The sequence below is a fragment of the Penicillium digitatum genome, chromosome 2 (genome assembly GCF_016767815.1).
Source record: "Penicillium digitatum chromosome 2, complete sequence".
NCBI lineage: Eukaryota > Fungi > Ascomycota > Eurotiomycetes > Eurotiales > Aspergillaceae > Penicillium > Penicillium digitatum.
Window position 1 is genome coordinate 1,124,805 of NC_089385.1, and position 27,698 is coordinate 1,152,502.

The 27,698-nt window shown below is 50.8% G+C and overlaps 11 protein-coding genes across 11 annotated transcripts; 5 read left to right on the forward strand and 6 right to left on the reverse strand.

The window, feature by feature from the left end:
• Positions 1–129: 129 nt before the first annotated feature.
• Pdw03_6468 (5'-methylthioadenosine phosphorylase (Meu1), putative) lies at positions 130–1,207 on the reverse strand (the record flags this gene model as incomplete). The annotated part of the gene is made up of 3 exons (XM_014679970.1): positions 130–524; positions 591–1,100; positions 1,180–1,207. The coding sequence occupies 3 exons, from the start codon at positions 1,205–1,207 to the stop codon at positions 130–132; spliced, it is 933 nt and encodes a 310-aa protein (XP_014535456.1).
• A 385-nt stretch (positions 1,208–1,592) lies between these two features.
• Pdw03_6469 (6-phosphogluconate dehydrogenase, decarboxylating) lies at positions 1,593–3,131 on the reverse strand (the record flags this gene model as incomplete). Its single annotated transcript, XM_014679969.1, has 1 exon — positions 1,593–3,131. One exon carries the CDS (start codon positions 3,129–3,131, stop codon positions 1,593–1,595), a length of 1,539 nt encoding a protein of 512 aa, XP_014535455.1.
• A 586-nt stretch (positions 3,132–3,717) lies between these two features.
• On the forward strand, positions 3,718–4,837 carry Pdw03_6470 (3-dehydroshikimate dehydratase, putative; the record flags this gene model as incomplete). The annotated part of the gene is made up of 2 exons (XM_014679968.1): positions 3,718–4,107; positions 4,184–4,837. The coding sequence occupies 2 exons, from the start codon at positions 3,718–3,720 to the stop codon at positions 4,835–4,837; spliced, it is 1,044 nt and encodes a 347-aa protein (XP_014535454.1).
• Positions 4,838–5,077: 240 nt separating this feature from the next.
• Positions 5,078–6,926, reverse strand: Pdw03_6471 (Delta-1-pyrroline-5-carboxylate dehydrogenase PrnC; the record flags this gene model as incomplete). Its single annotated transcript, XM_014679967.1, has 3 exons — positions 5,078–6,568; positions 6,634–6,741; positions 6,801–6,926. The coding sequence occupies 3 exons, from the start codon at positions 6,924–6,926 to the stop codon at positions 5,078–5,080; spliced, it is 1,725 nt and encodes a 574-aa protein (XP_014535453.1).
• Positions 6,927–7,520: 594 nt separating this feature from the next.
• Pdw03_6472 (Proline-specific permease) lies at positions 7,521–9,470 on the reverse strand (the record flags this gene model as incomplete). The annotated part of the gene is made up of 6 exons (XM_066101358.1): positions 7,521–7,883; positions 7,949–8,751; positions 8,813–8,922; positions 8,981–8,993; positions 9,053–9,205; positions 9,257–9,470. The coding sequence occupies 6 exons, from the start codon at positions 9,468–9,470 to the stop codon at positions 7,521–7,523; spliced, it is 1,656 nt and encodes a 551-aa protein (XP_065956441.1).
• A 1,367-nt stretch (positions 9,471–10,837) lies between these two features.
• On the forward strand, positions 10,838–12,280 carry Pdw03_6473 (Proline oxidase PrnD; the record flags this gene model as incomplete). Its single annotated transcript, XM_014679965.1, has 1 exon — positions 10,838–12,280. The coding sequence occupies one exon, from the start codon at positions 10,838–10,840 to the stop codon at positions 12,278–12,280; it is 1,443 nt and encodes a 480-aa protein (XP_014535451.1).
• Positions 12,281–12,794: 514 nt separating this feature from the next.
• On the forward strand, positions 12,795–13,850 carry Pdw03_6474 (Proline utilization protein PrnX, putative; the record flags this gene model as incomplete). Its single annotated transcript, XM_014679964.1, has 1 exon — positions 12,795–13,850. One exon carries the CDS (start codon positions 12,795–12,797, stop codon positions 13,848–13,850), a length of 1,056 nt encoding a protein of 351 aa, XP_014535450.1.
• Positions 13,851–15,737: 1,887 nt separating this feature from the next.
• Positions 15,738–18,488, forward strand: Pdw03_6475 (C6 transcription factor (PrnA), putative; the record flags this gene model as incomplete). The annotated part of the gene is made up of 5 exons (XM_014679962.2): positions 15,738–15,817; positions 15,880–16,011; positions 16,075–16,340; positions 16,398–16,483; positions 16,542–18,488. The coding sequence occupies 5 exons, from the start codon at positions 15,738–15,740 to the stop codon at positions 18,486–18,488; spliced, it is 2,511 nt and encodes an 836-aa protein (XP_014535448.2).
• Positions 18,489–18,827: 339 nt separating this feature from the next.
• On the reverse strand, positions 18,828–20,253 carry Pdw03_6476 (Cellular morphogenesis protein (Bud22), putative; the record flags this gene model as incomplete). Its single annotated transcript, XM_014679961.1, has 2 exons — positions 18,828–19,922; positions 20,011–20,253. 2 exons carry the CDS (start codon positions 20,251–20,253, stop codon positions 18,828–18,830), a joined length of 1,338 nt encoding a protein of 445 aa, XP_014535447.1.
• A 434-nt stretch (positions 20,254–20,687) lies between these two features.
• Pdw03_6477 (NADH dehydrogenase, subunit C) lies at positions 20,688–21,676 on the reverse strand (the record flags this gene model as incomplete). Its single annotated transcript, XM_014679960.1, has 3 exons — positions 20,688–20,738; positions 20,794–21,443; positions 21,508–21,676. The coding sequence occupies 3 exons, from the start codon at positions 21,674–21,676 to the stop codon at positions 20,688–20,690; spliced, it is 870 nt and encodes a 289-aa protein (XP_014535446.1).
• Positions 21,677–22,064: 388 nt separating this feature from the next.
• Positions 22,065–27,647, forward strand: Pdw03_6478 (Putative CCR4-NOT core complex subunit Not4; the record flags this gene model as incomplete). Its single annotated transcript, XM_066101359.1, has 7 exons — positions 22,065–22,117; positions 22,172–22,238; positions 22,355–22,470; positions 22,531–24,239; positions 24,300–24,386; positions 24,576–24,671; positions 25,477–27,647. 7 exons carry the CDS (start codon positions 22,065–22,067, stop codon positions 27,645–27,647), a joined length of 4,299 nt encoding a protein of 1,432 aa, XP_065956442.1.
• Positions 27,648–27,698: the final 51 nt, after the last annotated feature.

Below are 27,698 nucleotides of genomic sequence, written 5' to 3' on the forward strand. Positions count from 1 at the left end.
ATCATTCCAGATTTGCATGTTAATCATGCCTATCATATCGGTATTCGAGAGCTATAATGCTTATATGCTATCATCAGGTGTATTTCACAAAGCAAAGCAATATCTGCCTCAATCCCAAAGCCTCTAGATTTACCAGTAGCCAGGGAAAAGCCAGTCCAGCTTCTCCTTAGCCTCGGGCTTCCAGTTAGCCTGAGGGGTGCTGATACCGAACTTTATACCACCGGCCAGGTGCTTAGCCTGGACCAGCTCGGAGTGTTCATCGCTAGTCAAGGCATCAAGGACGGCAGTGATGAAACGACGAGCGTTGTCAGCGTTAGACTTCATGTTACCCATGACCATCTCGACGGTAACGTCGGCGGTGGCCTCGTGCCAGCAGTCATAGTCCGTGGACATACAGATCATCTGGTAGGCGATCTCGGCCTCACGGGCTAACTTGCCCTCAGGGAGGACGGACATGTTAAGGACGCTTCCGCCCCATGAGCGGTACATATTGCTCTCAGCGCGCGTGGAGAATTGGGGTCCCTCTGAATTAGTGTAAAAGACATGATTAGCGATGTTTTGTCCAAAGATTGGGCCACACCTTCACATACCCATGCAGATCAGAGTACCGCGGTCGTGCAGAACGACACCATCACCCTCAAGGCTGTGCCCGCACTCACGCACCACCTTGGCGATGCCCTCATCAAAGGGGTCACCGAAGGGGACGTGGGCGACAATACCGTCCTCGAAGAAAGTCCACGGACGCACGCCCTTGGTGCGATCAATGACCTGGTCGGGGATGACAAAGTCGCGGGGCTTAATTTCCTCCCGGAGACTGCCGACAGCGGAGAAGGCAATGATGCTGCGGACACCGATAGAGCGCAGGGCGGCGATATTGGCGCGGGCGGGAACCTCATGAGGAGCGATCTGGTGGTGCAAGCCGTGGCGGCTCAAGAAGGCGATAGCGACAATCTTGTTGTTGTGCTTACACTGGTGGTGCAGAATAGTGATGGGCGAGGAAGGAACGCCCCAGGGTGTTGTGAGATTCAGCGAAGCCACCTGAGTGAAGCCGGGCAGCTCACGCAGACCGGTGCCGCCGATGACAGCGATTGGGACGGGCCCTGTCGGATTCACTATCGTCAGCTTTCTGATGAAGCGGGGGCATGAGGGGCAAGGTCAGAGAAACAGAAGTACACGTACCGTCATATGTGGTAGGGAGAGAAGCCATTCTGCGAGCGAGTTATTTCGGGGACTCAATTCGACGAAATGGTTTTGATATAGAAGAGAATGAACGTAAGCCCAATATCCAGCGCATCTTGCGCCATCTTCAAATTTCTGAGGCTGCGGCCAACTTGCGCTTCTCCGATTGGTTGTGAATCGACCCACGTGCTGTAATGTTCCTAAGGCCGCCACCTGCCTTTTTGGGCGATCTATAAAACTTCAATGGACATTTACATCTACAGTATCTACCTCTACATGTCTATCAGAGTCGCACCTTATCATTGACCAGGAATATGTTCAATTTTTTTCTATTGTCTAATTGGATCCATGTACAATTCGAGATAAGTAAGTCCAACTTGGGGTAACAGAGTCTGGATTAATGTTCCCCAAATCTAAGCTGGCAACCACTCATAATGATGAGGACCCTTGTGAACTGGTCCTGGATCTTCACCTGGAATACCAGGCTTGTTATAGTTGTGTGCACCGAAGTAGTCCATCTGCGCCTCCATAAACTTGGTCGGCAGTCCCAATCCACCCTCATACTTGAGATATTCAAGAGTAGCTGAGAGAGCCGGAATGTATTGATCAAACAAGGTGCCCTCCATGACAACTTGCTTGAGACTATGGAAGTTCTGGCGTAACTCATGCGCGACCGCATCCACAAACTTGGTGTTCGTCAGCTCATTATGGGCAGCAAGGGGCGGCTGCAGGAGATCCGCGATATAATCGGACTTAATGATACATCCCGCTCGCCAAATCTGAAGACAGTTGCCCAAATTGACATTCCAGCCTTCGTCTATCGACGCACGAGAAATCAGCTCCAGGCCCTGACAGAAGGATGCCAGGAACGAGCAGTACACAGCTTGTCTCAGGTTCTCGATGATCACTGCGTGGTCTCGGGCTCCCTCGATAGGTTTCGGCATTGGCATTTCCAGCTTCTTCGCAGCACGCGCTCTCTCTATGCGGTTTCCACTTGAGATTCGCATGTAATGGGCGGCCGCTAATGTCGGACAAGAGACGTGCCGGGCGGCAGACTCCATGAGACACCAGAATGGAGTGCCTTCGGTGTTATCGTCATCCTGAACTACCTTGTCAAGAACATCATCGAGCACATATCCATCATCCCGACTGGCTCCCTCGCCTTTGCGATCACCTTTGGGGGTTCTTTTTGTGTGCAACATATCGGCGCCAATGTTAATCAAGAAGTTACCTCGCAGCTCGCCAGACTCATTCCATTTATCAAAGATATCTCCGATTCTGCCATGCTCCATGCCCAGTCCCTCATGCATGTATTGCCAAGTCTCAGCAAGAACAGAAAGCATCCCACCCTCGATGCCATTATGAACCATCTTGATGTAGTGTCCTGATCCACCAGGACCCATGCGCTTCACGCACGGAGTCCCAGATTTGGGATCATGGGCCGCATATGACTCCAGAAATGGCATAACACGCTCGATAGCTTTGGCATCTCCCCCAGGCGAGAGACTGGGTCCCCGCCGCGCAGACTGGTACCCACCCGAAACGCCCATTCCAATCCAGGCGACACCGATGGCGGCACATTCTTTCTGGCGTCGCTCGGTGTTCCGGTAGTTCTCGTTTCCTCCGTCGAGAATGATATCACCCTCTTTGAGGTCTGGTTTCAACAGGCGGAGGACTTCGTCTGCGGGCTCACCGTGCGTGATAGAAAACATGAACAGTTTCCGGTCGGACTTGCCCTCGAGGCTCTTCGCGAATTTATTGATGTCATAGAAGCCTTCAACTCGACCGGTGATGCTCTTGTCGTCTCTTGCGTAGCGCACTACTTCGTCGACGTTCTTCTTTTCTATATCCCAGACCGAGACTTGGAGACCGAGCTCAGCGAAGCGGAGGGTCATCATAGAGCCCATGTTTCCGGCTCCGACAACGCCGATGCTTTTGATGGGGGGTGGCATTTTGAATTGGTCTTTTTCTGCAAGGCTAACTCATTCACGGGTCGCGATTCAAAGTTGAAATGCAAAAAAAAGGCGGGAGATGTTCGTGTGAAGACTCATGGGATGACTTTCACTCTTCTTGAACGAGAAGCTTGTGGCAATCGGATCTGTGATCCGGGGCATTGTAAACATGAAATCAGACACGCCACGAACTAGCAACGGAGGGTGCTTCCTCTTGTACAGATAGTACAGTGGTGTAAAGGAGGCAAATGGGGCAAAATGAATCAATTTACGCTCTATCAGAGACTCAAGCTGTGGCCAAGCTCAAGATAGGCTCGTGTGATGCGCAGATGACAACGCGAGCACTAATCGCAAAATACAACGTTACATCACGATGGACACAGAATGAAGCACAAGTGGGCAAAATGGAGCTGAAGGAGGCAAATATATACCCAACGGTACCAAGCATGGCAACCTTTTGATAGAAGCTCTGTCCCCATGCGTTCAGTGGGCTGTATCTTTTCGCCGATGCCAACAGCCCCCAACAAAATCACGATACACCACCTCATTTTTCCCTGACAGTTCTTCGAAGAAAAGCAAACCAAAGATGTCAATCCCTCATTCAAGCCTCCAAAAAATCCCCCTCTCATACGCTTCCTGCTCAATCGGCTGCAGCCCAAACGACACACTCCCGCACCGCCTCCAAGCAATTGGCGAAGCAGGCTTCAGCGCAATCGAGCTCTCCTTCCCAGACATCCTAGATTTTGGCGCGCAAATCACTGGTAAACCAATTGCGGCGAACGACTATGCCGCAATTATGCCCGTAGCCGCGGAGATCCGCAAACTCTGCGAAGAACACGGGTTGAAAATCATGATGCTGCAGCCATTCGCCAACTTCGAAGGTTGGGTCAAGGGCTCCATAGATCGTGAAGAGGCATTTGCTAGAGCAACAGGTTGGATGGAGATTATGAATGTCGTGGGCACGGACATGTTGCAGGTATGCGTTACGGTGACATGTATATCTGCTGCGCAGCAGGAGAATTTGGAGAGCAGTAAGCTGATCCCACTCCCAGGTCGGAGCAACAGACACACCCGAGCACTTAATCAAGAAAGAACGCGATGTCATCATCTCCGACTTGCGCGCATTGTCCGAAATCCTCGCAAAACGTAACTTCCGCCTCGCTTACGAAAACTGGTGCTGGTCGACCCACGCACCCGGGTGGAAGGAAGTCTGGGAGATAGTGAAAGCTGTCGATCGTCCGAATTGTGGCTTGTGCTTAGACACGTTCCAGACTGCGGGCAGTGAATGGGGAGACCCGACTACCGAGTCTGGTCTGATTGAATCTGTTTCGCAGTCCGAGCTACAGGAGCGTTTCACTGCGAGCATGGATGAGCTTGCAAGTTCTGTGCCTGGTGATAAGATCTATCTGCTTCAGATCTCTGATGCGTATAAGGTGTCACCGCCGTTGGAGGACAAGACTATCGATGGGCTGAGGGCTAGGGGTCGCTGGAGTCATGATTACAGGCCTATGCCGTATGACGGCGGGTATTTACCCATTGAGGATGTTGCGAGGGCGGTGCTGAAAACGGGGTTCCGTGGCTGGTTCTCGATGGAGATTTTTGACAGTGGTCCGCAGGGAACTGGGAAGAAGTATGAGATGGGGCCTTTTGCAGCGAAGGCTATGGATAGTATGCAGAAGTTTTTGAAGAATTGTGCGACGAATTGAGGGGGAGAAATTGCCTGCGATTTGTTTGTTGATGCATTGTTTTTGAAGAGGTTGAATTTGGTATATTTGGCATATGGTCTTTTAAGACCAAAAAAATATCATACACAGTTTTGAGCATTCTTTGGAAATTCATAAGACAAAATTTAAGAAAACGCCGGGGTGGGATGCAAGATTGACGCCATTGAGATCATGAAGTACGCCGTATCAACTTGAAGGTCATGGATGGGAGACAGTTACCCATCAGTTGGCGTTGCTGGGGTACGCAACGGTGTATGTGGGAATGTACTCCTCCTTAATGGAGCGCAAGCTGACGAAACGGGACATCAGGTTGGCACTTCCGGCCTTGTCGTTGGTACCGCTAGCACGTGCACCACCGAAGGGCTGCTGGCCGACAACGGCACCGGTGCTCTTGCAGTTTATGTAGAAGTTACCAGCGGCGTTGCGGAGAGCCTCATCGGCAACCTGGACAGCCGCGCGGTCCTGCGCGAAGATGGAGCCGGTCAGAGCGTAGGTGCTGGTGCTATCGATCTTGTCACAAATCTTGGTGAAGTCGGCCTCAGTGGCGTCATTGTAGGAGTGAATGACGAGAATGGGACCGAAGAGCTCGCGGGAAAGCAGAGGGTGGTCCGGGTTCGTGGTACGGTAAACTGTAGGCTGGATGTACCATCCCTTGGAAGAGTCGTAGGTTCCACCAACAAGCAGCTCAAGCTCGGAGTCATTCTTCGCCTCCTCGATGACACCGGAAAGCTTGTTGAATGAGGCCTCGTGGATGACGGGACCGCAGAAGTTGGTGAACTCAGATGGCTCGCCAACGTTGATCTTTTGCACCTCCGCGACGACCTGCTGGACAAAGTCCTCGGCGATCGAAGAAGCAATGTAGGCACGGGAGGTGGCGCTGCACTTCTGGCCCTGGAACTCGAAAGCACCGCGCACGGTCTGGACTGCGGCGTTGCGGACATCTGCAGACTTGTGTACCAAATGGAAGTTCTTGCCACCGGTCTCACCCACAATGCGAGGGTAGCTGCGGTACTTACCGTCGGCCACGCCTTGTGAGATCTTACCGTAAAGCATGCGGAAGACATCAGTGCTTCCGGTGAAGTGAAGAGCGGCGAAGTCGCGGCTCTCAAGTACGGTGCTGGTCACCTCCGCGGCGTCACCAGGAACGAACTGGATGACATCCTTGGGAAGACCGGCCTCAAGAAGGATCTGGTGCACGAGCCAGTTGGAGGCAATCGCGGAGGGCGAGGGCTTCCAGATCACAACGTTACCCATCAAAGCGGGTGCACCGGCCAAGTTTCCACCGATTGCGGTGAAGTTGAAGGGGCTGATAGCGTACACGAAACCCTCAAGAGGGCGGTACTCCAGACGGTTCCACACACCGTTGGCGTTGTGAGCGGGCTGCTGTGCGTAAAGCTCTTCGGCATACTTCACACCGAATCGGAAGAAGTCGCACAGCTCGGCGGCGGAATCAATCTCGGCTTGCCATGCGTTTTTGCCCTGTCCGTGCATAGTCAATGCCATAATGTCGTAACGGTACTTGGTCGCAATAAGATCAGCGGCCTTGAGGAAAATGCTAGCACGCTCGGAGAAAGGAGTATCGGCCCAAGACTTGCGAGCAGCGAGAGCCGAATCAATGGCGGACTGAATATCGGCCTTAGATGCGTTGGAATAAGTTGCCACAGGAGCGTGAGTTGCGGGGTTAGACTGAGTGAAGGTTTCATATCCCTTGAGCTATGTGATTGATAATTAGAAATTGCTGTTTTAAGTACGTATTCAGTCCTTTTTCCAAGTCTTACCTCCTTACCCGCAACAACCAAAGGCACGTTCAAAGGAGCTTTCTGCTTGTACTTGGCCAGGGCCTCCTCGAGACCCTTGCGGTCTGGAGTACCGGGAACGTAGTGTTGCTTAAGGTTAAAAATTAGCCCAATTGATCAAATAATCTAAATTCCAAGACCAAACTTACGTTAGGCTCATTGTTAATCTGAGGCACCTTGAAAGTGGCATAAGTGCCCATGAAGCGCGTGCCGGAGCTCGGAATGCGGCCTGCGAGGCGCGAAATGGGCGCGCGGGTGCGCAGAATCGAGGACATCTTGGTGTGTGAAATGAAGACAATGAAACAAATCTTCCAAAAATTGAAAAGGGAAGATTTGGAGATGAAGTTCGCGGGGAAGAACTATGATGAAAAAGGCCGGCTACTACCGGTCAGAAGCTCATAGTTGCACTGTACAACGGCCTGGGACTGACTGAGGGCTACAGCCAATCAGCAATGGCCGGCTGCTGTCCCGGGTGGGTCCTACCGGGCCGGCGTCTATCAGCGTGGGTTTGTCGACAGAATATCAATTTGTTCACCGGGCCTTGACCCTGTCATTTGTAAGTCCAAGTTCTTATTACCCAAGAGATTATCAACAATTGACATTCCCCGCAAATCTAGATAAGCTTGATAGCGGCGATTAAAGTGCTTTAAAGGGGAAATAAAAAACGTAGCATCAAATCCACTGATCGGCACCAAGTGCATACTTCGTTTCATAGGTAAAATGTACAAAGTCCACAATAAAGTAGTAATTATTATTCCTTTGATTGGTATATTCTAATATCTAGATCTCTACCACGTGGTATATCATACGCACAGTTAGAGCACCCCCTAGAGGAGCCTTGCAAAAAATAACAACAGATCAAAACTGCTCTATGCAATCCACCACCATACTCGCTCAAGCCAGTTGCGTGGCTGCGGCTTGATCTCCTCTTCTTCAAGTCTGTCAATCTCATCTTTACCGCTGAAAATGTCAAGCTCCGACACCTTGACCATCCATGGCGTCTTGTAATGGAACTTGTGACCGAGGTACAGCACGAAGAAGATCACGAAGACAATGTAGGAAACCAGAAAATCAGATGCGGTAAATTTTCCTGGGAAGAATATCGTGTAGCCGTTGGTTATAGCCAGTAGTGATACAAAGACCATAACATAGTAAGCACCATAAGGCTGGAAGGGGGTAATGAAGGGCCGCGACTTGAGTAACCCGTGGAAGTCCAAAGCGCTGCGAAAACGCTGAAATGCAAATCGTTGGTAAGATAATCTATAACACCAACAGGAAAAAAGGTAATTCAACGTACCAGGTATGCCACTGCCACGATGACCCAAGCGAGGAAGCCACCGATTGTTGTAATGTTGGTAAACCAATAAAACACAGTTGAACCCGAGTTAGACAGATTCAAGAATGAGAGTAGACCAATTGCCCAAGTTACCAGGACAGCATTGTAAGGGACACCGTTTTTGTTGCAGCGAAGGAAAAATGCTGGAGCCTGGCCTTCACCGGCGAGCGAGTAAAGTGTGCGAGACCCAGCAAAGAGCCATGAGTTGCCCGAGGAGAAGGCAGAGGTGAGAATAGCAGCATTGATAACGTGGTTCAATCCAGCAATACCAGCATTTTGGATGCCGACAACGAATGGACTGGCGCCAGCACCAGAACTACCGCTCGCAACACCCTGCAGGAGGTTCTTGTCGTTGTATGCGACCGTCACACCAATGACCAAGCTACCCAAGACATAAAATGCGAACAGACGATAGATAAACCGCTTTGACGCCTTGGGAATGTTGCGGCGTGGCGACTCAGCTTCACCGGCAGCAGCAGTGATCAGCTCTGGAGAGAAGATAAAGGAGAATCCGCACTTGATCATAGCGGTCCAGAAGGCTAGAAAACGGCCTGTGTTTATGTTTGGAACCAAGTAGGGCTCCACAAATGCGCCTGGCGATTTCCAGTATCGGAAGCCGAGACGGTCATGGTTAGGACCTCCCCCGAAGAAAAGAATGACACCCAAGATGATCAGACCGAGGATCGCAATGATCTTGAGTGATGCGAACCAGAATTCAGCTTCGCCATACCAAGAGACCGCGACAATGTTTAGAAGGAGGACAACTAGAGGGGTTGTGTTAGAGAATTTCATGACTGCTGAACTGTTGGCATATTGTGTACTCACGAACGAGAATAATTGCGATCCATACACCCACGTTAACCGGCGAATTCCAATACTCTATAACGAGGCCGCATGCAGTGACTTCTGATGCTAGCAACATTGAAAATGAATACCTGTATCGTGGTATTTATTAATTTGCTGTAGGCGGGCCATGACAAAAGAGATAATTACCAATAGTTATACCCTGGAGTCAATGAGATTAGCATGGGAGTTTTTGAAGCTTGAAAGGTGGGTTCGGCATACCAATAGCGAATCCAAGACTGGGCTCCGTAAACCGAGTGATCAAATAAGGCGTAGACACACCCTGGACGGGGAGATAGGTGGTCATTTCACCAAGCATGTTCATGACAAAGTAAACAATGCTTGACATGACAATATAACCCATGAGCAAAGGAGCTATCACTTGTTAGCTCCATCTCGAGTTATGTTTCGCACGATGATTCTTACCAGGTCCAACCGTCGAGAGCGATGCGCCACTGCCGACAAAAAGACCAGTACCGATACAACCACCCAGAGCCAAGAATTGAACATGGCGCGAGCTCAAACCTCGCTGGGTCTTTGAATTATGACTTATGATCTCTCCCTGCATGGCTTTTGGGTCGTCACACGGGGACCCGGGACGATCCCCGGCCTCGAGACTCTTGGGCGAGTCGCTTTTCATGATGCGCGAAGGCAGAAGAGTTGGAATATTGGCCAATCTGGAACACAACTCGGGAAAGAGAAGAACAACGACACGAGAAATTCTGAGTAGCGTAGAAACCTACCAAGCAACTTTAGATTTCCGGTGAAAAGTGTAACTCTCAAGGTTATTATACGATGAAACTACTCCGTAGCCCTCAAACTGTTATCTATTCGGAAATACTCTGCCAATGAATGGGGCATATGCGCCATGAGCGGTTGCTCTAATTGGAGAAAACCTTCTCTCTCTTGTTGAAAGATAATCCAAACGTCTGGGTGAAACGAGTTTTCCTCCGCCAATCAGGGATTCAAGGCCCCTGGATTTTCATCAACCACTACATCCAGAAGACTGCACCATTATGGAGATGATTGGCGCTCACATTGCCTTTTAGCTCTAGCTCGGTCTGGCTGCCTTATCGCAGTGTCATGCATATCTTTGTTCTCACATGTCAGATTGCTCTTATCTTACTCTTGACACATTGTCTCGTATCTCTCGATTTAATGTTCAACCTTCTAGTGGCATTCAATTGCTTAGCCCAACCCTTCTTCCTGGTAACCACCTAGTGTAACCGCCTAGTCTGCGATTGGTGCGTAGACCACTTTGACTTTAAGCATTTGCCTCCCGTTTGCCACTAGAATCACGTGGTATGTATGGGGAGAATCCGGGGTAAACTAGGCGGACCTGCCTAGGTGTGGCTCCTAAGGAAAGTAAGTCGTAAAAAGGCTGGAGGATACCCACCGAACACTGAAGCATTTCCAATCCCATGTTGGATCTAAAACCAAAGGGAGCTGGAAGTCACGCATACAGGACCGGCCCGGTCAGAGTGGCTTATCACTTATCAGTGGGTCATGGGCAATATCAAACCGGCCCGTGATCTTTCGACAGGGTTGAATTTGTTTGCGAACTTGTTACAGACTGTACGGGCAAAGAGGCGAATATCGAATCGTCACTCTCGCTCGGACTGATCGCCCCTAGCATACCTTGATATTTCTTAGCGTGATCAATTTATCTCTTAACCGTCGGCATAGGTCAAAGAAAAAAAAAAAAAAACGAATCATAGCATAGTCAATCCTTGGACCGCAGTTCACAAAACCTGCCAGGCCCTCCCGGCCCGTCAAGATGGGCCTGCTGACCGTACCGGTGCCTGGCGGTTGCCACCGGCTCTATACCTCTTACCCAATGAGTTCCACCGACATTATCGCCATATCTAAAAGGTCGCCTCCAACCGTGGCTCTTCTGCTTCTCCGACCATTTATCTCTAGTCTTTCACCTTTGACTTGAAATCGACTTTTCTTGTCTTCCAGTCTGAAGTAACAATCTCACAGTTCTACATCTTTTGACTGCCAGCCATGAAGGCTGCACCTTCCGTGCGTGTGCCCCTCAAGGCCGCCGCCCAGACTACCCGACTGGTGAGCGGCACCAGCAACTCGAGATCTTCAGTCGCCTCAGTGTCAGCCTCCAACACATGGCAATCAACTACAAAAGCCCCGCCTCCGCTACCACGCAAGGCACTGACAGCACCTCTGGCTAAGCTGCCCTTGTCTTCAGTTCTACGCTCGTTGTTGGTTCTGTCCGTTTCCTCATCACCTTTACTTCTCAAGCCATGCATCTACACTTTGTCTTTGTTGGCTCATCCTCGCAATGCGTTCTGGGATGTGTCCAAGAACCCACTGCTGAACATGCTTGTCAAGCACACCATCTACAAACAATTTAACGCGGGCGAGAACAAGCTCGAAGTGCAAAATTCGATCAACCAAATTAAAGCGCTCGGATGCCGAGGTGTACTCCTTGGATATGCCCGAGAGGTCCTCGTCGACGAGAACTCGGATAACGTGTACGATGTCAAGGCTGCTCTAGCGGAGATTAAGATTTGGATGGAAGGCACACTTCAGACAGTTGACATGGCTCAACCTGGCGACTTCGTCGCTTTGAAATTCACTGGAATGGGCACCGATGCCCTCCGCCTGTTGCAGTCGCAGACTATGCCTACAGAGAACATGGACAACTCAATCCTCAAGGTCTGCGATCTCGCCATCTCCCGTGGCGTCCGCCTGCTGGTCGACGCTGAAGAACAGGCCGTGCAGCCTGGTATCGAGGCCTGGATCATGAAGTATCAGAAGTACTGCAACTCTCAGACCCCCGGCCGTGCCATCTTCTATGGAACGTACCAAGCCTACCTGCGCTCTACCCCTGCCACTCTGGCCCGCCACCTCGAGATTGCTCGCGCGGAGGGATACACCCTTGGTGTCAAGCTCGTCCGTGGCGCCTACATGAAGACTGAGCCCCGCCACCTCGTCTGGGCCGAGAAGGAGGAGACTGACGAGTGCTATGATCAAGTCGTCGAGTCTCTCCTCACTCGCAAGTACAATTCCATGCTTAAGGCTCCCTCTAAGGACACCCCTACCGAACTCCCACCCGTGAATGTCATCATTGCTACTCACAACCGCGAGTCTGTTCGCAAGGCTCATGCTCTGCGCATGGAACAAGCTACCCGCGGCGAGGACTACGGTGTTGATCTCAGCTATGCTCAGCTTCAGGGTATGGCTGACGAGGTTAGCTGTGAACTGCTCCAGGGATTCGAGAGTGCCGAGAACAGTGTCGGAGCTACCCCCATGGATGCCCCCAACGTCTTCAAACTGTTGACCTGGGGCTCGGTTCAGGAATGCATGGGCTTCTTGCTTCGTCGCGCCGTGGAGAACACCGAGGCCGTTGGCCGTACTAAGGATTCTCAGATCGCAATGATCGTTGAGTTGAAGCGTCGCATTGGCAACGCTTTCAGCAGCAGCAAGTGATGTCCTGGCCTTTGCGGATTTTCCTTTTCGGGGGCGACCTAGATCGTTTTTGTCTTTACTTGGCAGCCCACGGGCTGTTTTTCTTTACTTTTCTTGGTGTTACATTTTAATTTGCGTACAGCTCGGTGCATCCTTCATGGCGTTATTGCTGCTTTCTGAAAGCCTTGGAAGTCCATTCTGATGATGATCAATGAATTTAATTTTTTAAAAATGAACTGACTAAATCCGTGATTAATTTTTAGTCAAGATAGTAATCCGACTGAGAAATCAAACCAGAGAGATAATCTGATACCATCTGGTATGATTGAGGTCGAATCATTTTAGAATGTAGTCCCCACCAAGTTGACCTGCCCCCTCCCGAGGTCAGTACGCATCGGAGGGCTCATCCGATAGCCTTCCCCATATATTCTATTCATCACCTCGAAAGCTTTCTTATTGACTTCCTTTACAGTAAAGAAACCAGAGCAAACAAGTCCTCACGCATTGCGGAAACAAAATCAAATCCTCAACCAAGATGCACATCCTCTCCGAACCAAACGTCTCCAAAATCTTCCGCAGTCTAACTCAAGATCAATGCTACAGCTTCATCACAGCACTGAGTAGCGCCCTAATCAGCATAACCAAAGAATCAAAGCCCACAACCCTATCCTCTACTAAAAAAATCCACCAACCCCTCCGGACAGTCTTTACCACTAGCGAGGGCAACACCTGCATCTTCATGCCGGTATCGGACACCGCATCCACCGGCATTAAAGTGGTCACAGCCAGTCCATCTGGAATCCAAGGCGTTATCAACATCTTCAACCCAGAAGGCCATCTGCAAGGCCTCCTCGCCGCAGCAGAAGTAACAGCCTTCCGCACCGCGCTAGCAACAATGACCCTCTTCGTGCGCTGCACGACCCTCCGCAAGGATAACGTGCTTGTTCTCGGCAGCGGTCGACAAGCGGAGTGGCATTCGCGTCTTGCACTTCTACTGTACCCGGAACAGGTGCGACGGGTTACCTTTGTGAACCGCGGTGCGAAGAGACTGGCAGAGATGGAGAGGGATGTTATTTCTGAGTTGCGGGGAATGTACCCCGGTGTTGTCTTTACGACACTTGCTAAGGAGGGTGTTGATGATTATGAGCAACGCCTTGGGGAGGAGCTTGCCGCTGCAGATGTCATCTTTAGTTGTACGCCTGCTACGGAGCCGAATTTTGGGTATGCGGCGCTGCAGACAAACCCTAAGCAGAGGTTTATCTCGCTAATTGGGTCGTACAAGCCGAATATGCATGAGATTGATACTGAGACGCTGCTTTCCGGGGGTGGGAAGGTTTATGTTGATTCGAAGACGGCTTGTCTTGAGGAGGCTGGGGAGTTGATTACTGCCGGTTTGGGGGAGGAGCGATTGATTGAGATGGGGGATCTTTTGGAGGCGGAGGGCATCGTGGAGGGAGCGGTGGATGTCCCTGCTGGTTGCAATGTTGTTTATAAATGTGTTGGTATGGGACTCATGGATCTTGCTATTGGGAAGAAGGTGCTGGATGTTGGGGTTGAGATGGGGCTTGGGACTCATGTTGATGGGTTCTAAATGCTTTTGTATCTTAGTACGAGAGATCCTGTCATTGATCAGATTAATTTTTTGAAATCATCAACATAACCATTTCACTTACTTCTAACCCCTTTTGGATGGTTTTGAAATACCAAGCCACCAAGCTACTCTAGCATCACTTTTCTCGGTTTCATTGCTTAAGCGTTTCGAATTCATAGCATAATTACTCATCCTCCATGTAATCATTCATCACGCTCAATAGAACGCCCGTTTCCTGGCAGGCACCGGAAAGCCGTTAGCTGTCCTCATGAATCGTAGGACCAAGAAACTCAACACCAGCAGAATTGTTTCGAGATCTCTCTTACTCTCCACGAGTATTGAACAAGTGTTGATTGAAAGCACTGTATATTTCGATATTGCTGAGGTGGAGAATAATATGCTTCAAAAGCATCAAGTTTACTAACTGATTTATCATGTTGCCATAGGGGGCTTCGACTCTGCATTTTGTCACAAGCAGCCGCTCCAGATATGGCAGGAGGTGTGTCTAGCAAGCGGCGTGAGGTGACACCCTGAGACACGGTCGGGTGTGCTGTGGCTCAATTCGGATTACTCCATACTGTCAAGTTCCAGAGATGCGTGCAGCGGAAGCGGCAAAATGCTTCAGTACACGTAATTTGCGGAAGGTTCCAATCTTCGAGGTATATGGTTTTCGACAAAAGGCAGATAACGAGCGCTTGCCAATCGCCGTGTTTTTCAGTAATTCGGAGATCCCCCAACCATCGTTGTAGTCTCTGGGTTGAGGCTCCACCAAACTTCTCGATTGATTGCTTCAAGATTTCATCGAAGTTGTCAGCTGTTGCCCGGGTCGTTCGATGTCAATCAAATGTCCCAAATTCTGCCTGTTTTCAGGTTTTTGGCTCTCCTGGCCATGTAGGTATTGCAGGTCAGGAAGTCAGTAGGTTTTGCCACTCGCTGAGAGCCGCAGCAAGGGTCGAGTTCCATGTGGATGGCTGCCTCAAGTTGAAGTTCTGTATACATGTGTGCATTGCACCTGGCAAGGCTCAGCCGATTTTCCTGTGTTAGTAACTGACCCATGATACTAAGTAGCACCTCAGCCGGGAGGGTGGCTTGTGAAGAAACCTTGAGTTTTGATGAGTCGATAGTTCGATGATAGATGATGGAAGAATGAATGAAGTTGAAGGGGTAGGGTTTAAAAAAGCAGAGAATGAAGGAAGAGGAAAATTAAAGTAGACTCAAGGAGAGAGCAAGCAGCCAATGATGCCTATCATAGTGGGTACTGGAGAAGACAAAAAAATAAAAGATGAAGTGAAAGAGAAGCAAATTGACATCTCGCTACGAAAAGAGGACGGGTCATGAGATCGACAAAATTGATGCACATCCCCCAGTAATGTGCTTATTGAGAAAAGGTAGGTAGAGACGAGAATAGAGACAAAAGAGGAAAGTTGAAGCAGCCGGCTAAACAAGCTGCCCGAGCAACGCTAGAGAGTGTGAAGTAAAGACGCAAATTAATCTGAAGGAATATAGCTGACATTCAGGGACATACATGTCCACAAGATGGGGTTCAGCAAGCAGAGAGATGAGAGCAGGTTGGTCTGCTGGCAATTCTTAAAGCCGGTGGTAAGATGTCAACAATAAATGTAGAACAAGTCAGGGTAAAAACAAGTCAGAAAAGAGGGAAGGACATGAAAATCCCCAAGAGGGCTAAATGTCGACCAAAGCCACCGATGAGCGGAGTAAAATGAGTCCGAGATGCGGGGATCTTTATCGATTAGCCTTCCCTTTTTCTCCTCACATGGCCATTTTCTTAACCTGGGACATTCCGGACATCTTGAACATTTCCTTTTCTGCTCAACCTCTTCATTGTTCCCCTTTCTCCAGACAATGCCCTGATCCGCTGTCACGGTAATGAACGACTCGACTCCGACGCCCGCACCGCAAAAACGTCCTCGCGTGGCCGAGGAAAACCGCAAGCGAGCTGTCCGAGCGTATGCTATCCTCCGAGCATATCAATTAAACCGGAATTTCTAACATAATCCGTTTTCCACAGGTGCGATGGCTGTCGCCGGGTGAAAGAGAAATGCGAAGGAGGTGTGCCGTGCCGAAGATGTCTGCGATATCGCCGCCAGTGCAATTTTACTCACATTGACCCCAATGAAAAGACCCGGTCAACGTCTGTATCGTAGGTTCACTAATCACATCCTATCAATATCTAGATCGCTAACGGCGCAACTCATGATATCAGGCTTTTGGGCCGAGCAGCCGCCCTGAGTCGAAATGACATCGCCGAGGCCGAACGGGTGCGCCTGATGGAACGGCTCCTATCGCATTATGTACCCAATATCACTTTCGACATGCAGTCTCTGCGCCAGGCTGCAGAAGATTTGAAAAGAAAACACCGCGATTCCGATTCCGATGCGATCTCTACCCGGGAAGACCCCAATGAGCTGGAGGACCTTGCCATTGATGAGGAGGATTTTACAATCAAGGCCATGCCTGATAACACAACCCGTATGTTGATCCCTGGAGTGCTGATAGGATTTTTTTTTGTTTGACACCATTTCCCAGAATATTCCGGGGAATTTTCATACTTAAATTTCACAATGAAGATCCGAAAGAAGATCGATGAGTGGATGAAGACCGCAGCCCCCGATGTAGGTTTCCGTGAATTGTCAGTGAGCGAAGTCACTCATGCTAAAACAGACCCCGTAGGCAACTTCTGAAGTTGAGCCTTTTGAAGAAAGATGGCGAAGTACACAACTCCAGTCAGCGTCGCCTCAGGTGTCTGCCTCAATTACATGTCTACCGCCCCGCTATGTCGCCGATTTTCTTGTCCAGATCTTCTTCAAATACGCACAAACCAACAATTTCTATATTGAGGAAGACTGGTTAATTGAGAAATTGGGCGTCTGCTACACTGACCATGAAAGTTTGTCATTTGACGATGCAGGCGCCGTGTGCTGTATTCTTATGGTTCTGGCCGTGGGCACTCAATTCGCACATATGGAGTCATCCACACCCGTAAATTGTTTGCCCTCGGGTTCTACAGCTAATCAGGATCATCACTTTTCAGAGGATGAAGTCGGACTCACATTCTACCAATTCGCCTCGAGGCTTTTACCAGATATTATCGCCACCGCTTCCGTTCGAAGTGTGCAGGCCTGTCTGCTTATTGGGACGTACTTGCTTCCGTTGGATACTTCAGGGTTGTGCTACACATACTTTGGCCTGGCATTGAAATTGGCTATTCAAAATGGAATGCATCGGAGGTATCACGGCGAAGGCCTATCTCCGCGCATGATCGAAGTGCGGAATCGGGTTTTCTGGACGGCTTTTACCATCGAAAAGCGCATCAGCATTCTTCACGGTCGACCATCATCGTTGTCGGACCCCGACGTTGATGGTCCCCTACCTGTTGATTTCCCCGGGTTGATGCCCGTCAATCAAATCTCCAACCACCCAAATATGGTAGCACTCATTACATTGACTTTGAAGCTTGGGGAAGTTTCCAATGACATTACCTCATTGCGAAAATACCGCAAAGAGCAACAGCAGGACTGTCTTGAACGATTATTGAGTCACCGAAAACATCTTGTCGATTGGTGGTCGACACTACCAGAAGAGATAACCTGTCGTGATCTGAACCCTGCAGGCCCGCTTTTCAGGTCTAATGTTCATCTCAAGCTAGACTACTGTCTGACTCGAATCTTCATTGGGCGCCCTTTCCTTTTCAGCAACATTAAAGGCATCTACCAGATCCCCTCTCAAGGCCTACCATACAAGGGCTCTTCTGGTCTTTCCGGTCTCTCGAAGAATCGCGCAACTCTTGTTACAGATTGCGTGGAAGCCGCTCTAGAAATCATCGATCTGTGCCGCTTGCTCCGTGACGAGACCGGTCTCGCGCGAGCCTCATTTACCGAATTTAGCTCATGTCGCGCAGCTTTGCTAGTCATTTTAGCCCAGGGCCTGACCAAACGAACTGAAAGACTTGGTGCCGCCCTCAAACAGGGAATTTCCCTTATCAAGATCATGTCTATGGGTGTTGGCTCAGCCCGTTCAGCTGTTAGTGTTATAGAGGCGCTCGAACGTGCTATTCGCCGTCTCGAAGCATGGAGCGAGACCCAACCGGACATGAGCAGTGGAGGTACCGTCGAATCCGCCTATGACCGATTCAAAAACTGGGAGATGCTCTGGAAAGCGGGACCTGTCTCGCCGTCGATGCTCGCATGGCAACAGCAGGAAGCTCATGCGTCAAGTGACCAAAATGTCCCACCAAGCGTGCCCTCTCAAGCCTCTACGATGGCAGGCCCATCTACTCTTCTTCATGGCGTGTCCATGACACCATCTTCTACGGCCATGGTTGGCGTAGGTGGTTCTGTTCCAACACCCGCTGCACCCGATCAAAGCATCCCAGAAGGCGAAGAAGTTCCACTCCCCGACACTTTCTCCATTTCTCAGCAGTCCCTTTCACATATGCCACACTTCGGCTTCGATCATTTTGTTTCCAACTTCCCACAAGAGTTGGGCGAGTTTACTGCTATTCCTTGCTTCGAGCCAGATTCACAGGGTCAGTCGAATGGGTTGGCTGGTGGTGAAATGAAGGCGCCAGGTAGCAGGCCAGACCCCCCTCACTGGCTGAACTTCATGAGAGATTCATGAACCTTTTTTCTCCCATCGTGCTTTAATACTAAGCAGCAACTCATCTATACAACTTGTTTCAGTTGGGTTTAATGACATTGGCATTCGTTCTCTTGGTATACCATCTTGCGACTGTTTGTGTTCACTGTCATCTATTGCACCTGGGTGGTGGAATTTTCGGAAATTGTACACAGCCTATTTCAGCGCATCAATTCACAATTCACAATGCAATAATATTTTAATTAGTCTGAATCAAGTGACTTATAACTTGTAGGCACACAAGGAAATCTTAACATCTGTTCATTTGCGTGTGATGATGCCTCAAATGTTCCTTGATAAATATACATAGTGCCCATAACCCTAATCGAACGTAACCTTTTTTCCAGAGAAAGCAGCCGTGGTCTGTTCCTTGGCCTTCCGCTTTGCCTCCCAAGAGGGATGCAAGGGGCCCTCATCCTTAGGCGGACCACCTTTGGGCTTACCACCAGAACGCTGTCCAGAATGAAGACCAGCAGGATCATCTCTCTGAGGCCGTGCAGGCCCAATGCCGAAACCACCACGCCGGCCCCCTCTTCCTCCCCTGCCACCCCGTGTACCGTCAGTTGCACCACGCTTCGTGTCCCATCCATTATCTCTACCACCGTACTTCGCAGCCAACTGCTCCTGCTTGACATGGTTTGCAGTAGCTCCATACTTCTTCTCCCACAAAGCCCGACGTGCCTGCTGACCCATACGGTTTTTACGAACAGGCTTCTTACCGTAATCTTCCTCATCAGTAGCTTCTTCCGAGCCAGACCAATAACCACCGTTCATTAGAGACGGCAAGAACGTCGTGCTTTTCAATGGTTCAGTAGAGCCCTTGCTCCCCTTTACTTTCTTGGATGGTGGGGAGTCTGCAGAGAAGGAGGGTGATGGTGAACGGGAGATAGAATCGGAGATATCGTCTGCGGCGAGGTCTTCCTCGTCGCCAGATTCCGAGTCAGCTTCGGAGTCTGAACCCGGTCCAAGTCGCGAGTTGAATTGTGAGAGGTCTTCGTCTCCGGACTCGTCAGAGTCGGAGACGTCCACGTCGTTCGCGGAGCGCGAGACCTGCTCGCCGCGCCGGGGTTTTGTTGTCGCTGTCTCCGATTCAGACTCCGATCCACTGTTTTCCTTTCGTTGTTTCTTTACTGGCGTTTCCTTCTTGACATCCTCTTTATTCGCCTTGCTAGTCGGCGCCTCGTCAACTCGAAGTAGTTTCCGAATGCCGGCCATAATACCGGGGATTTCCTTCTGCACGGGAGTGGATTTGAATAGTCGCGCTAGGATATTGGCTTCGGCTGTACTCTTCGGTCCGTCCTGGGAGACTTTCTTGACGGCCTGGAACTCTCCAAATGTCCGCGTCTCTGCAATGCGCTTCGTTCTGATAAGTTGCTTAAACAGGTATCGCTCGGATGTTGCATGGTAGTCGAGACCCTGTTAGAACTCACATTAGCAATCGATATTCTGAGCAAAGAACCTCCGCAAAGTCCTCTGTGTGCTCATAGTAGTAATATCCACATACCTTCAAAGTCTCAATTTCTTCCTTTAGTCGCGCCAACGCCTTATCGTCCTTCTGTGCTTTCGCTGTCTTCTCTCGTCGACTCAGCTTTTGTCGCTCAAAGCCGCGCGATGTCTTGAGACCACGCATAATAGTCAATACGCCATTTTCGAACATTTGCGTTAACCGTGTGCCGTGAATGGACATTTTGCGGGTATCGCTAGACCGCGCGGGCCTGCTGACTTCTTCGAGCTTGCGTTTGGGCATTTCGTTCGGTTGGGTGGATGTATGTAGATGTAGGGTATTTATTTGGACTAGTCAAAGAGTATTTGGCTCGTTGACAAAAAAAACCATGGGCAGTCTCGAGGGTCGTGTTGATCGTCGGATGTTGGCGTAGCTTAATTTTTTTTTTTCTTGGGCGGATCCCGGTGCCAAGACAGACGCTTGCAATGGCCATCGCAGATCTATCGGCTTGTAATTTTGTTCAGGGTAAAGATTTATTTGCAAATTGGGATATTAAAAAGGAATTTAAATCGTATCGGCCACACGGGTTTATTTTATCAGTAAACTCGGGCAAGTCTTATACTACATGTGCTACATTGCTGGAAAAATTGATTGGACAAAAAAAAGACCATCGATTAACACTGACGGATATGTACATACAAACATGGCAAGGAAAATGATACGCATACAGACCCTCTCTATTTCTTTTCTTCATCCTTCTCCTCCGGCTTGGGGGTTGGAAGCTTGAACTGTGGTTAACAGGTTAGGATGTTGTCTCTTAGCAACGAAAAGATTTTGACTTACGGACTCGGGAGTGCGGTTCTGACCCGCACCCACGGGCTCCCAGGCAGTAGAACCGCCCTCAAAGTTACGGAAGGCCTGGGTGAGCTCAAGGGGCTCAATAACGATACGCTTCTTCTCCTCGTCGTAGCGCAACTCAGTGTAACCGGTCAAGGGGAAGTCCTTGCGCAGTGGGTGGCCGTCGAAACCGTAATCGGTCATGATGCGGCGAAGATCAGGGTGACCGGAGAAGAACACACCGAACATGTCGTACACCTCACGCTCGTACCACAGAGCACTCTCGAAAAGACCGGTCACACTGGGCACGGGAGTGGCCTCGTCCGCGTAGGTCTTGACACGGATACGGGAGTTGTGACGAACACTGAGCAGGTTGTAGACGACCTCGAAGCGCTGGTCGCGGGTGGGGAAGTCGACACCCGTGATATCAGAGACCAGGGTGAACTCGGCGGCAGTGTGGTTCTTGAGGAAGCTCATCACGGGAACAACACCGGCGGGAGCAGTGTAGACGGTGAGCTCATCCTTCCACACAGTGAACTGCTGAATATATTTGGGCAGACAAGACATGACATACTGCCCATAGGCGTGAAGGCTGTCAGCCATGGGCTGGTACTTGTCGGCAGGGTTGACCACAGGAGCGCGTAGGGTTCCCTGGGCTGCCAAAACACAGTTCGGTTAGCTCAATTGTGTCCTATCTATCTGCTGGTCCAGGGCACATACGCGGGCGCTGCGCCTGGCGCATGTTCTCAGGTTCCGGGCCCGGTGCTGTCGAGGCCTTGGGGGCACACTGAAGGGAGGAGGAGGAAAAGGTGCGGGCGGCCATGGACCTTGTGGCAGATGCCACAGAGCGGCCGGAGCCCAGGCGCATCAAAGAGCGTGCGGAGGCCATTGTGTAGAGGGAGCAATGGCAGATGCAACAGAAAGAGGGGACAGAGGCATGTAAGTCGGATTGTGAAGGTTTAGAGTGGTCGAGCACGTTTGGTCACGTGTTGGACACACGCTAAACCAAATCAGGCAATGCCAGCAAAATGAAGCCGCGCTTCACAATTTCCTTCCTTCCTCTCTCCGTTCATCCTCTTCTATCAATCGTCTCTGCCCTTTCTTTTACCCTCTCTTTTTCTCTCGCTCCTCCTCAAACACTTAATCGCCGTTAGTCTTTCTACACTTAACCGGGCGGCGTATTTCTTTTATTTTACCAATTTCTCGTCCGATTTAACCAGGTGTTGGCGTTTGAGATTTCGTGTCTCTCTCCGGTTGTTACCGTATTCCCCGCGATCATGTCCAGCATCTCATTGATTGATTCCGTCATCGACGATGACGACGAGTTCTGGTACGTCTTGAGGCTCATTTAACCCGCGCGATTTGTGTACTGATAACCCCACAGCCCCCTGTGCATTGAAGAGTTCGATCTCTCTGATAAGAATTTCAAACCGTGTCCTTGTGGATATCAGGTAAGTCTTGGTCATAATCATCCACGTGTCTCTTTCACTACTTGCTTTGTTGTGATGGGGACACACCGCTAGTCTTTGTCTACTTGTGCCAGACCTGACATGTGATCTTTATTTAGATTTGCCAATTCTGCTACAACAATATTAAAACGCAGAATGAAGAAGGCCGATGTCCTAACTGTCGGCGCGGATACGATGAAAGTACCATTCAGTACAAGATTCCCGACGTTGAGGAGTGAGTCAACCCATGCTCTGTGATGTCTTCGCCCCATCCCCACTAACGTTTTACCTCTAGGTTCAAGGCAGATCTGGCACTCAAACACCGCAAGGCGGCCGCTGCGAAAAAGAAGGAGGCCGAAAAGCGTGAAATCGAGGCCTCCAGTCGGAAGAACTTGGCCGGTGTTCGTGTTGTCCAAAAGAACTTGGTCTACGTTATTGGCCTCAACCCTACGATTCGAGACGAAAACCAACTCCTTCAAACGCTCCGAGGACGGGAATATTTCGGTCAATATGGCGAAATCGAGAAGATCGTGGTCAGCAAGGCTAAGCCCGGCGGCAACCCCAATCAAGGAATTGGTGTTTATGTGACTTTCTCGCGCAAAGTTGATGCTGCGATGTGCATCAACGCCGTAGACGGTTCCGGAAATGGTGATCGAGTGCTCAGGGCGCAGTACGGAACAACCAAATATTGCTCGTCCTTCCTTCGCAATGAGCAATGCAATAATCGGAACTGCACTTTCTTGCACGAGACTGGGGAGGACAGCGACAGCTACAGCCGCCAGGACCTCTCATCTATGAACACGATTTCCACCCAACGCCCAAATCTCCCACCTACTCCCTCTCACGTGAGGTCCGCTCAGCCCATAACCCATCCTATGCGCCGGCAACCAAGCAAGGATGGCTCGATCAGCAGCCGCACCGGCATACCAGATGGCCCGGCTCTCCCGTCAACTGCCAGCTGGGCCAACAAAGATGTTGCCATTCACCGAGCCAGAAGGACTAGTCTCACTGGTAGCCAAGCGTCTATTAACAGTCCACGGCCTGCAAGCGTCAATGTTGCAACCCCAGCGGAAGAACCGAAGCGCGCAGAGAAGCCATCTCCGATTTCCCAAGAAGCCCAACCTTCAACATCCCAAGTCGATCCTCAATCTCCCGCCCCGCAACCACGTCCTCGCCGTGTGACACAACCTCCGAAGCTGCCATCACCATTTGACGGTCTGATCAAGGATATAAACTCTCCAGATTTCAAGTTTTCCTTCAGCACAGCAGAATTGACTGCGGAAGAGGTTAAGTTAATCAAAGATTACCCATCTTTCATTGACCCATATGGTGGGGTTAAGCGCAGAGCAATGCGCGAGAAAGTCGAACAAGAGCGTCTGAGCCGAGAGCATGAGCTTCTCCAATCTGTTGCAGCTGAGGAGGATAGCCGTGAAGCGGGGAGCCTTCAGCTAGGTGGTGAGCCAGAGGAAGTAAATCCCCCGCGCAGTCGCCAGACGCGGGAGTCTCACGGCGCTATTCGGCCTCCTTCGCAGCAGGATACTGCGGATAACTCAACTGTTGGATCTCCTGTCTCTGCGACTAGCCATCAATTCCAAGGCTTGAACCTCGCTGGACGAAGCTTAACTCCCTTGCAGCAACAGCAGTTGATGCTACTTAAGTCCGCTGGTAATCAGCATGCTGGTCTGTCTGACCCTCTCAGCTCTGCCGCTCTGGGCCAAGCCGCCCAAGTCCGCCAAGGCCTTGTGCAAAATCAGATGGCACAGTTCAATGCGCTGCAGGCAGCACAGAGCCGACAGTCTTCCAGATTCTCCTTCACCAATGAGGCCGGTTCTAAGAATATGCCTAACGCACGCATGTTGGGTCAAATGCAGTCTTCATCTCCCAACCCTCTTTCTGCTCCAAGCCCTCAACACGGTCTTGCAGCAAGCGGTTTCTACGCCAGTGGTGTGCAGGGTCCCCCCCCGGGACTAAAGACGGCCGGTACACCCCCGATTAGCGGTGGTGGTATGTTCGCCCAGGGACACGGCTTCACTTCTGGACTTGGTGGTAATGGGGGAAAACAAGATCCAACACCGGAGCTAATGCGCGAACTACTGCGTGGACGGACTGGTACGAACGTTGGTGGTTTACAGGGCCAAGAGGCAGCTAAGCGTGAGTTCATGTTCCCTTTTCTTCAACAGCACAATACCCCGCCCCCCATGACTCCTGTCAATGGCCTTCTCAGCTCCTTCTATGGGCCTCAGGCGGGTGTAATGCCTGATTCCGGTGGCCCACAGAAGCAGAAGAAGAAGGGGAAGAAGCACAGACACGCTAACACTTCCTCCGGTGGAGGTGGTGTAGTAGATCTTGCGGACCCGAGCATTTTGCAGGCGAGAATGCATCAAGTCGGTGCGAATGCTACTGCTGGGCAAGCGTTGTACGGGAGTCAGGGTCAAGGTGGGTACAACCCCTCGATGGTGTATGGTGGTGGCCTCAGTCGGTGGTGAATCCCTATTGTCTTCCTTTAACCTACTGTTCCCGCGATTTGCTTTCCTGCATTTTCCTGCTCGCTTTTTTGCGAATACCTTCTTCCCTTGACGGGCCAGATCTATCCTGATGACATGATATCAATTCCTTTTCTTTTCACCTCTACATTGAGGCTTTGCATTTGTTGTTTCTGTTTTTATTCGCGGTCAGAATGGCAGCTCTGACTTGTGCGATCGCTGAACGTACCCCTGGCGTACTATGGCTTCTCTCCGCCTCATTCAATTGCTATCTATTTCCTGCATGTTTTCTCTGGCTCTTTTCAAGTGTCCTTGCATTTCATGGACATACCGACGTGTGTTCTGGGCTCCCTTTGTATTCGGCGGCTGTGTATTCCCTTTTCTACTGTTTCTGCATCCGGACTTCCATTATACGATCTGCTGTGTCTTGAAGACCACAGGTGTTTATGATGGATTAATGTACGTTAAGATCTCCCTACCCTGATACCGCAAGCCGAAAAGGGTCTTATTCGAAATCAGTTTCCTCACAGCCGCCGTTTACATAGACGCCCTGTCCTGCAATGTTTCTGGTCCGGGAGATGCCCATCATGTAATTATCTCGTTCTCATTTTTGTATTTTCGCTTAGTCGTGCTGCTGCTTAGTCGTCACCATCGTCTCAAGCGATTTCGACCCGATCTTTACTTCACCATGATATGACCACCCACTTCGATCGCCACACTCTTCGCTTTCTTGGAATTTCGCTAATACAATGCTATAGTAAATGAGGACTTTCCACCTCTTGGAGATCAATCCAAAGATCGGCGACCCATTGACAGCTTTGGGTTTTTAAAGTCTCAGTTACCCGGTGAATCAGCCGCTCGTTCTGGGACTCCAACTCTGCCACCTGGTCTGCCTTTACCCCACGCTCATCCCTCATCTTCCGTCTTCCAGGAGCACACCTCCTCTAAACCTTCGTCTCCCGCTCCAATTCTTCCACCGGGCTTGACGCCCAGTATTTCGCGACTGAACAGCCCATCGCAGAGCCTCATTGGCAGCCCCTCTCATCTTTTGAGCCCTGAGCTCACAGTGGGCGGACCACTGACATCAAGCCGCGTGAAGGACGCCTCTCAAATCTCCTTTGGATCACCCGTGCAAAAATCCGCGAGCAAGGCCCGTACCCAGCGCAAGAGCGAGTTCAACATTGGAGCTGATTTCAAAAATTCCCCTGCAAAGGCTGAAAACCAGTCACAGTCAGGTTCTGCCACTACGAAAGGCAGCGCACTTGATTTTGGTTCCCCACTAGTTTCATCAACCAAGACTGAGCAGGGACCACCTCCTGGCTCTGTTTCCGCAATCGGGTCGCGACCTGACACACCCCAAACCTTCGCATCCCGCCTCTCTGACTCCCCTGCCCCTCGTCAGCCTCGAATTCTGCGTGTGGTAGAGACCCCAAAGCCAGAAACTCCTCCGATTGTCACGGCACCCTCTGTGCCCGCTTCTGTTGTTGGAGGTACCAAGTCCCGCTCTAGGAGACAGAGTATGTCCTCAACCAGCATCCCCGACACTCCTGCTGATGTGGGATGGGAAGCTGATTACTATCCTTCCACTTCTGCTTCTCGTGCAAATTCCCCTCCTGCTTCTTCTCGTATCGGCTCCGCCCCCGTTCGCTCCATGACCAAGAGCCAGGTCAAGAAGGAACGGAAGCAGAAGGCGAAGGAGGCCGAGGCCAAGAAAGTTGAAATTGCTGCTGTGAATGAGGAGCCTGTTCAAGCACCCATCATGGGGCGAAAGCGCAAGACCAAGAAGGCCCCCACAACCACTGTGAGCACAGCCAATGCACCCGCTCCCAGTCGCCCCGAAAAAGCGAGCCCTGTGAAACCAGCGAGCGCTCTTCCAGTCAAGGCCGAACTCAAGGTGGATACTACCACAAAGAAAGTGAAAGCCAAGGAGACCAAGCCAGTCAGAGAGCCTACTCCTCCCCCTGTCGAAGAGCCACCTGTTCATAAGGAAACCCCCGTAGAGCCATGGCGTACAAACAATACAGTTGGACAGTTGGTCAAGGATTCCGAGGCGCTTGGACGGGCAATCAAGGATCTTTTCGTGGAAAGAACTAAGCCTCTACATGAGTTACTCGCTGAGATGCACAAATCCGGCGAACTTGACCTTAACAAAAGTTCCCTCTTCAACCCTAGCAACCTCAGCCAACGCACAGACATGAAGTGCACTGCTGAGGACTACGATTATCTCCAGTGTCCTAACGAGTTGACCGAGGAGGACCGGAAAACTCTGCTTCGTGGCGAGCCCGTTCGAATTGGCGATGATTTCCTGAAAACTCGATGCCTCATCACGCCCCGGGGCTGTGTCCTACGCCACCTCGAGCCAGAGGAGGAGGAGCGGTACCTCGAGCTGGAGAAGAACATGACCGGTACCTCCGATCCTTTCGTGATTGGAGACGACGCGAGCAATCCCAGTGGCGGTCTGGAAGCACTTTTCGCGAACCCGGAAAAGTTCAACCTCTGCTGGGTTGACGATATGCCCACTCGCCTGGGTGCCACCTCCCCTTCTTCGTCTCTTGAGGCGTCGGAATCAGTGATCCCGCCTAATGTCCTCTCGGCCATGGAAGCAGATAGCAACCGCAACCATGACTGGGCCGTCGCCAACTCGGCTGAATTTCTCAACACCACCCCTGCTGCCGTGCGCTCTTTCGCCGCAGTTACCGCACAGCACATGCTGGGTAATCCGGGCATGGTTGGTACCAACCCATCCCTCGACGACGTTGCTGGTTTGACCAATGAGGAACTGAAGGATCTCTCTGGTCGTTCTCAAAAGGATCTCGAGCTCACCCGGAAAGAAATGGATTCGCTGGACAAGAAGTTCGCTGCTCTGCTTCGACGCAACAAGAAGCTACAGCAGCAGGCATTGAACTTTGCTGCTGGGTCGGAGGTTTGATCAGCCATTGCCCCTCTCGTGAACCGGGGCTGTTTGTCCCCTCCGCAGCCG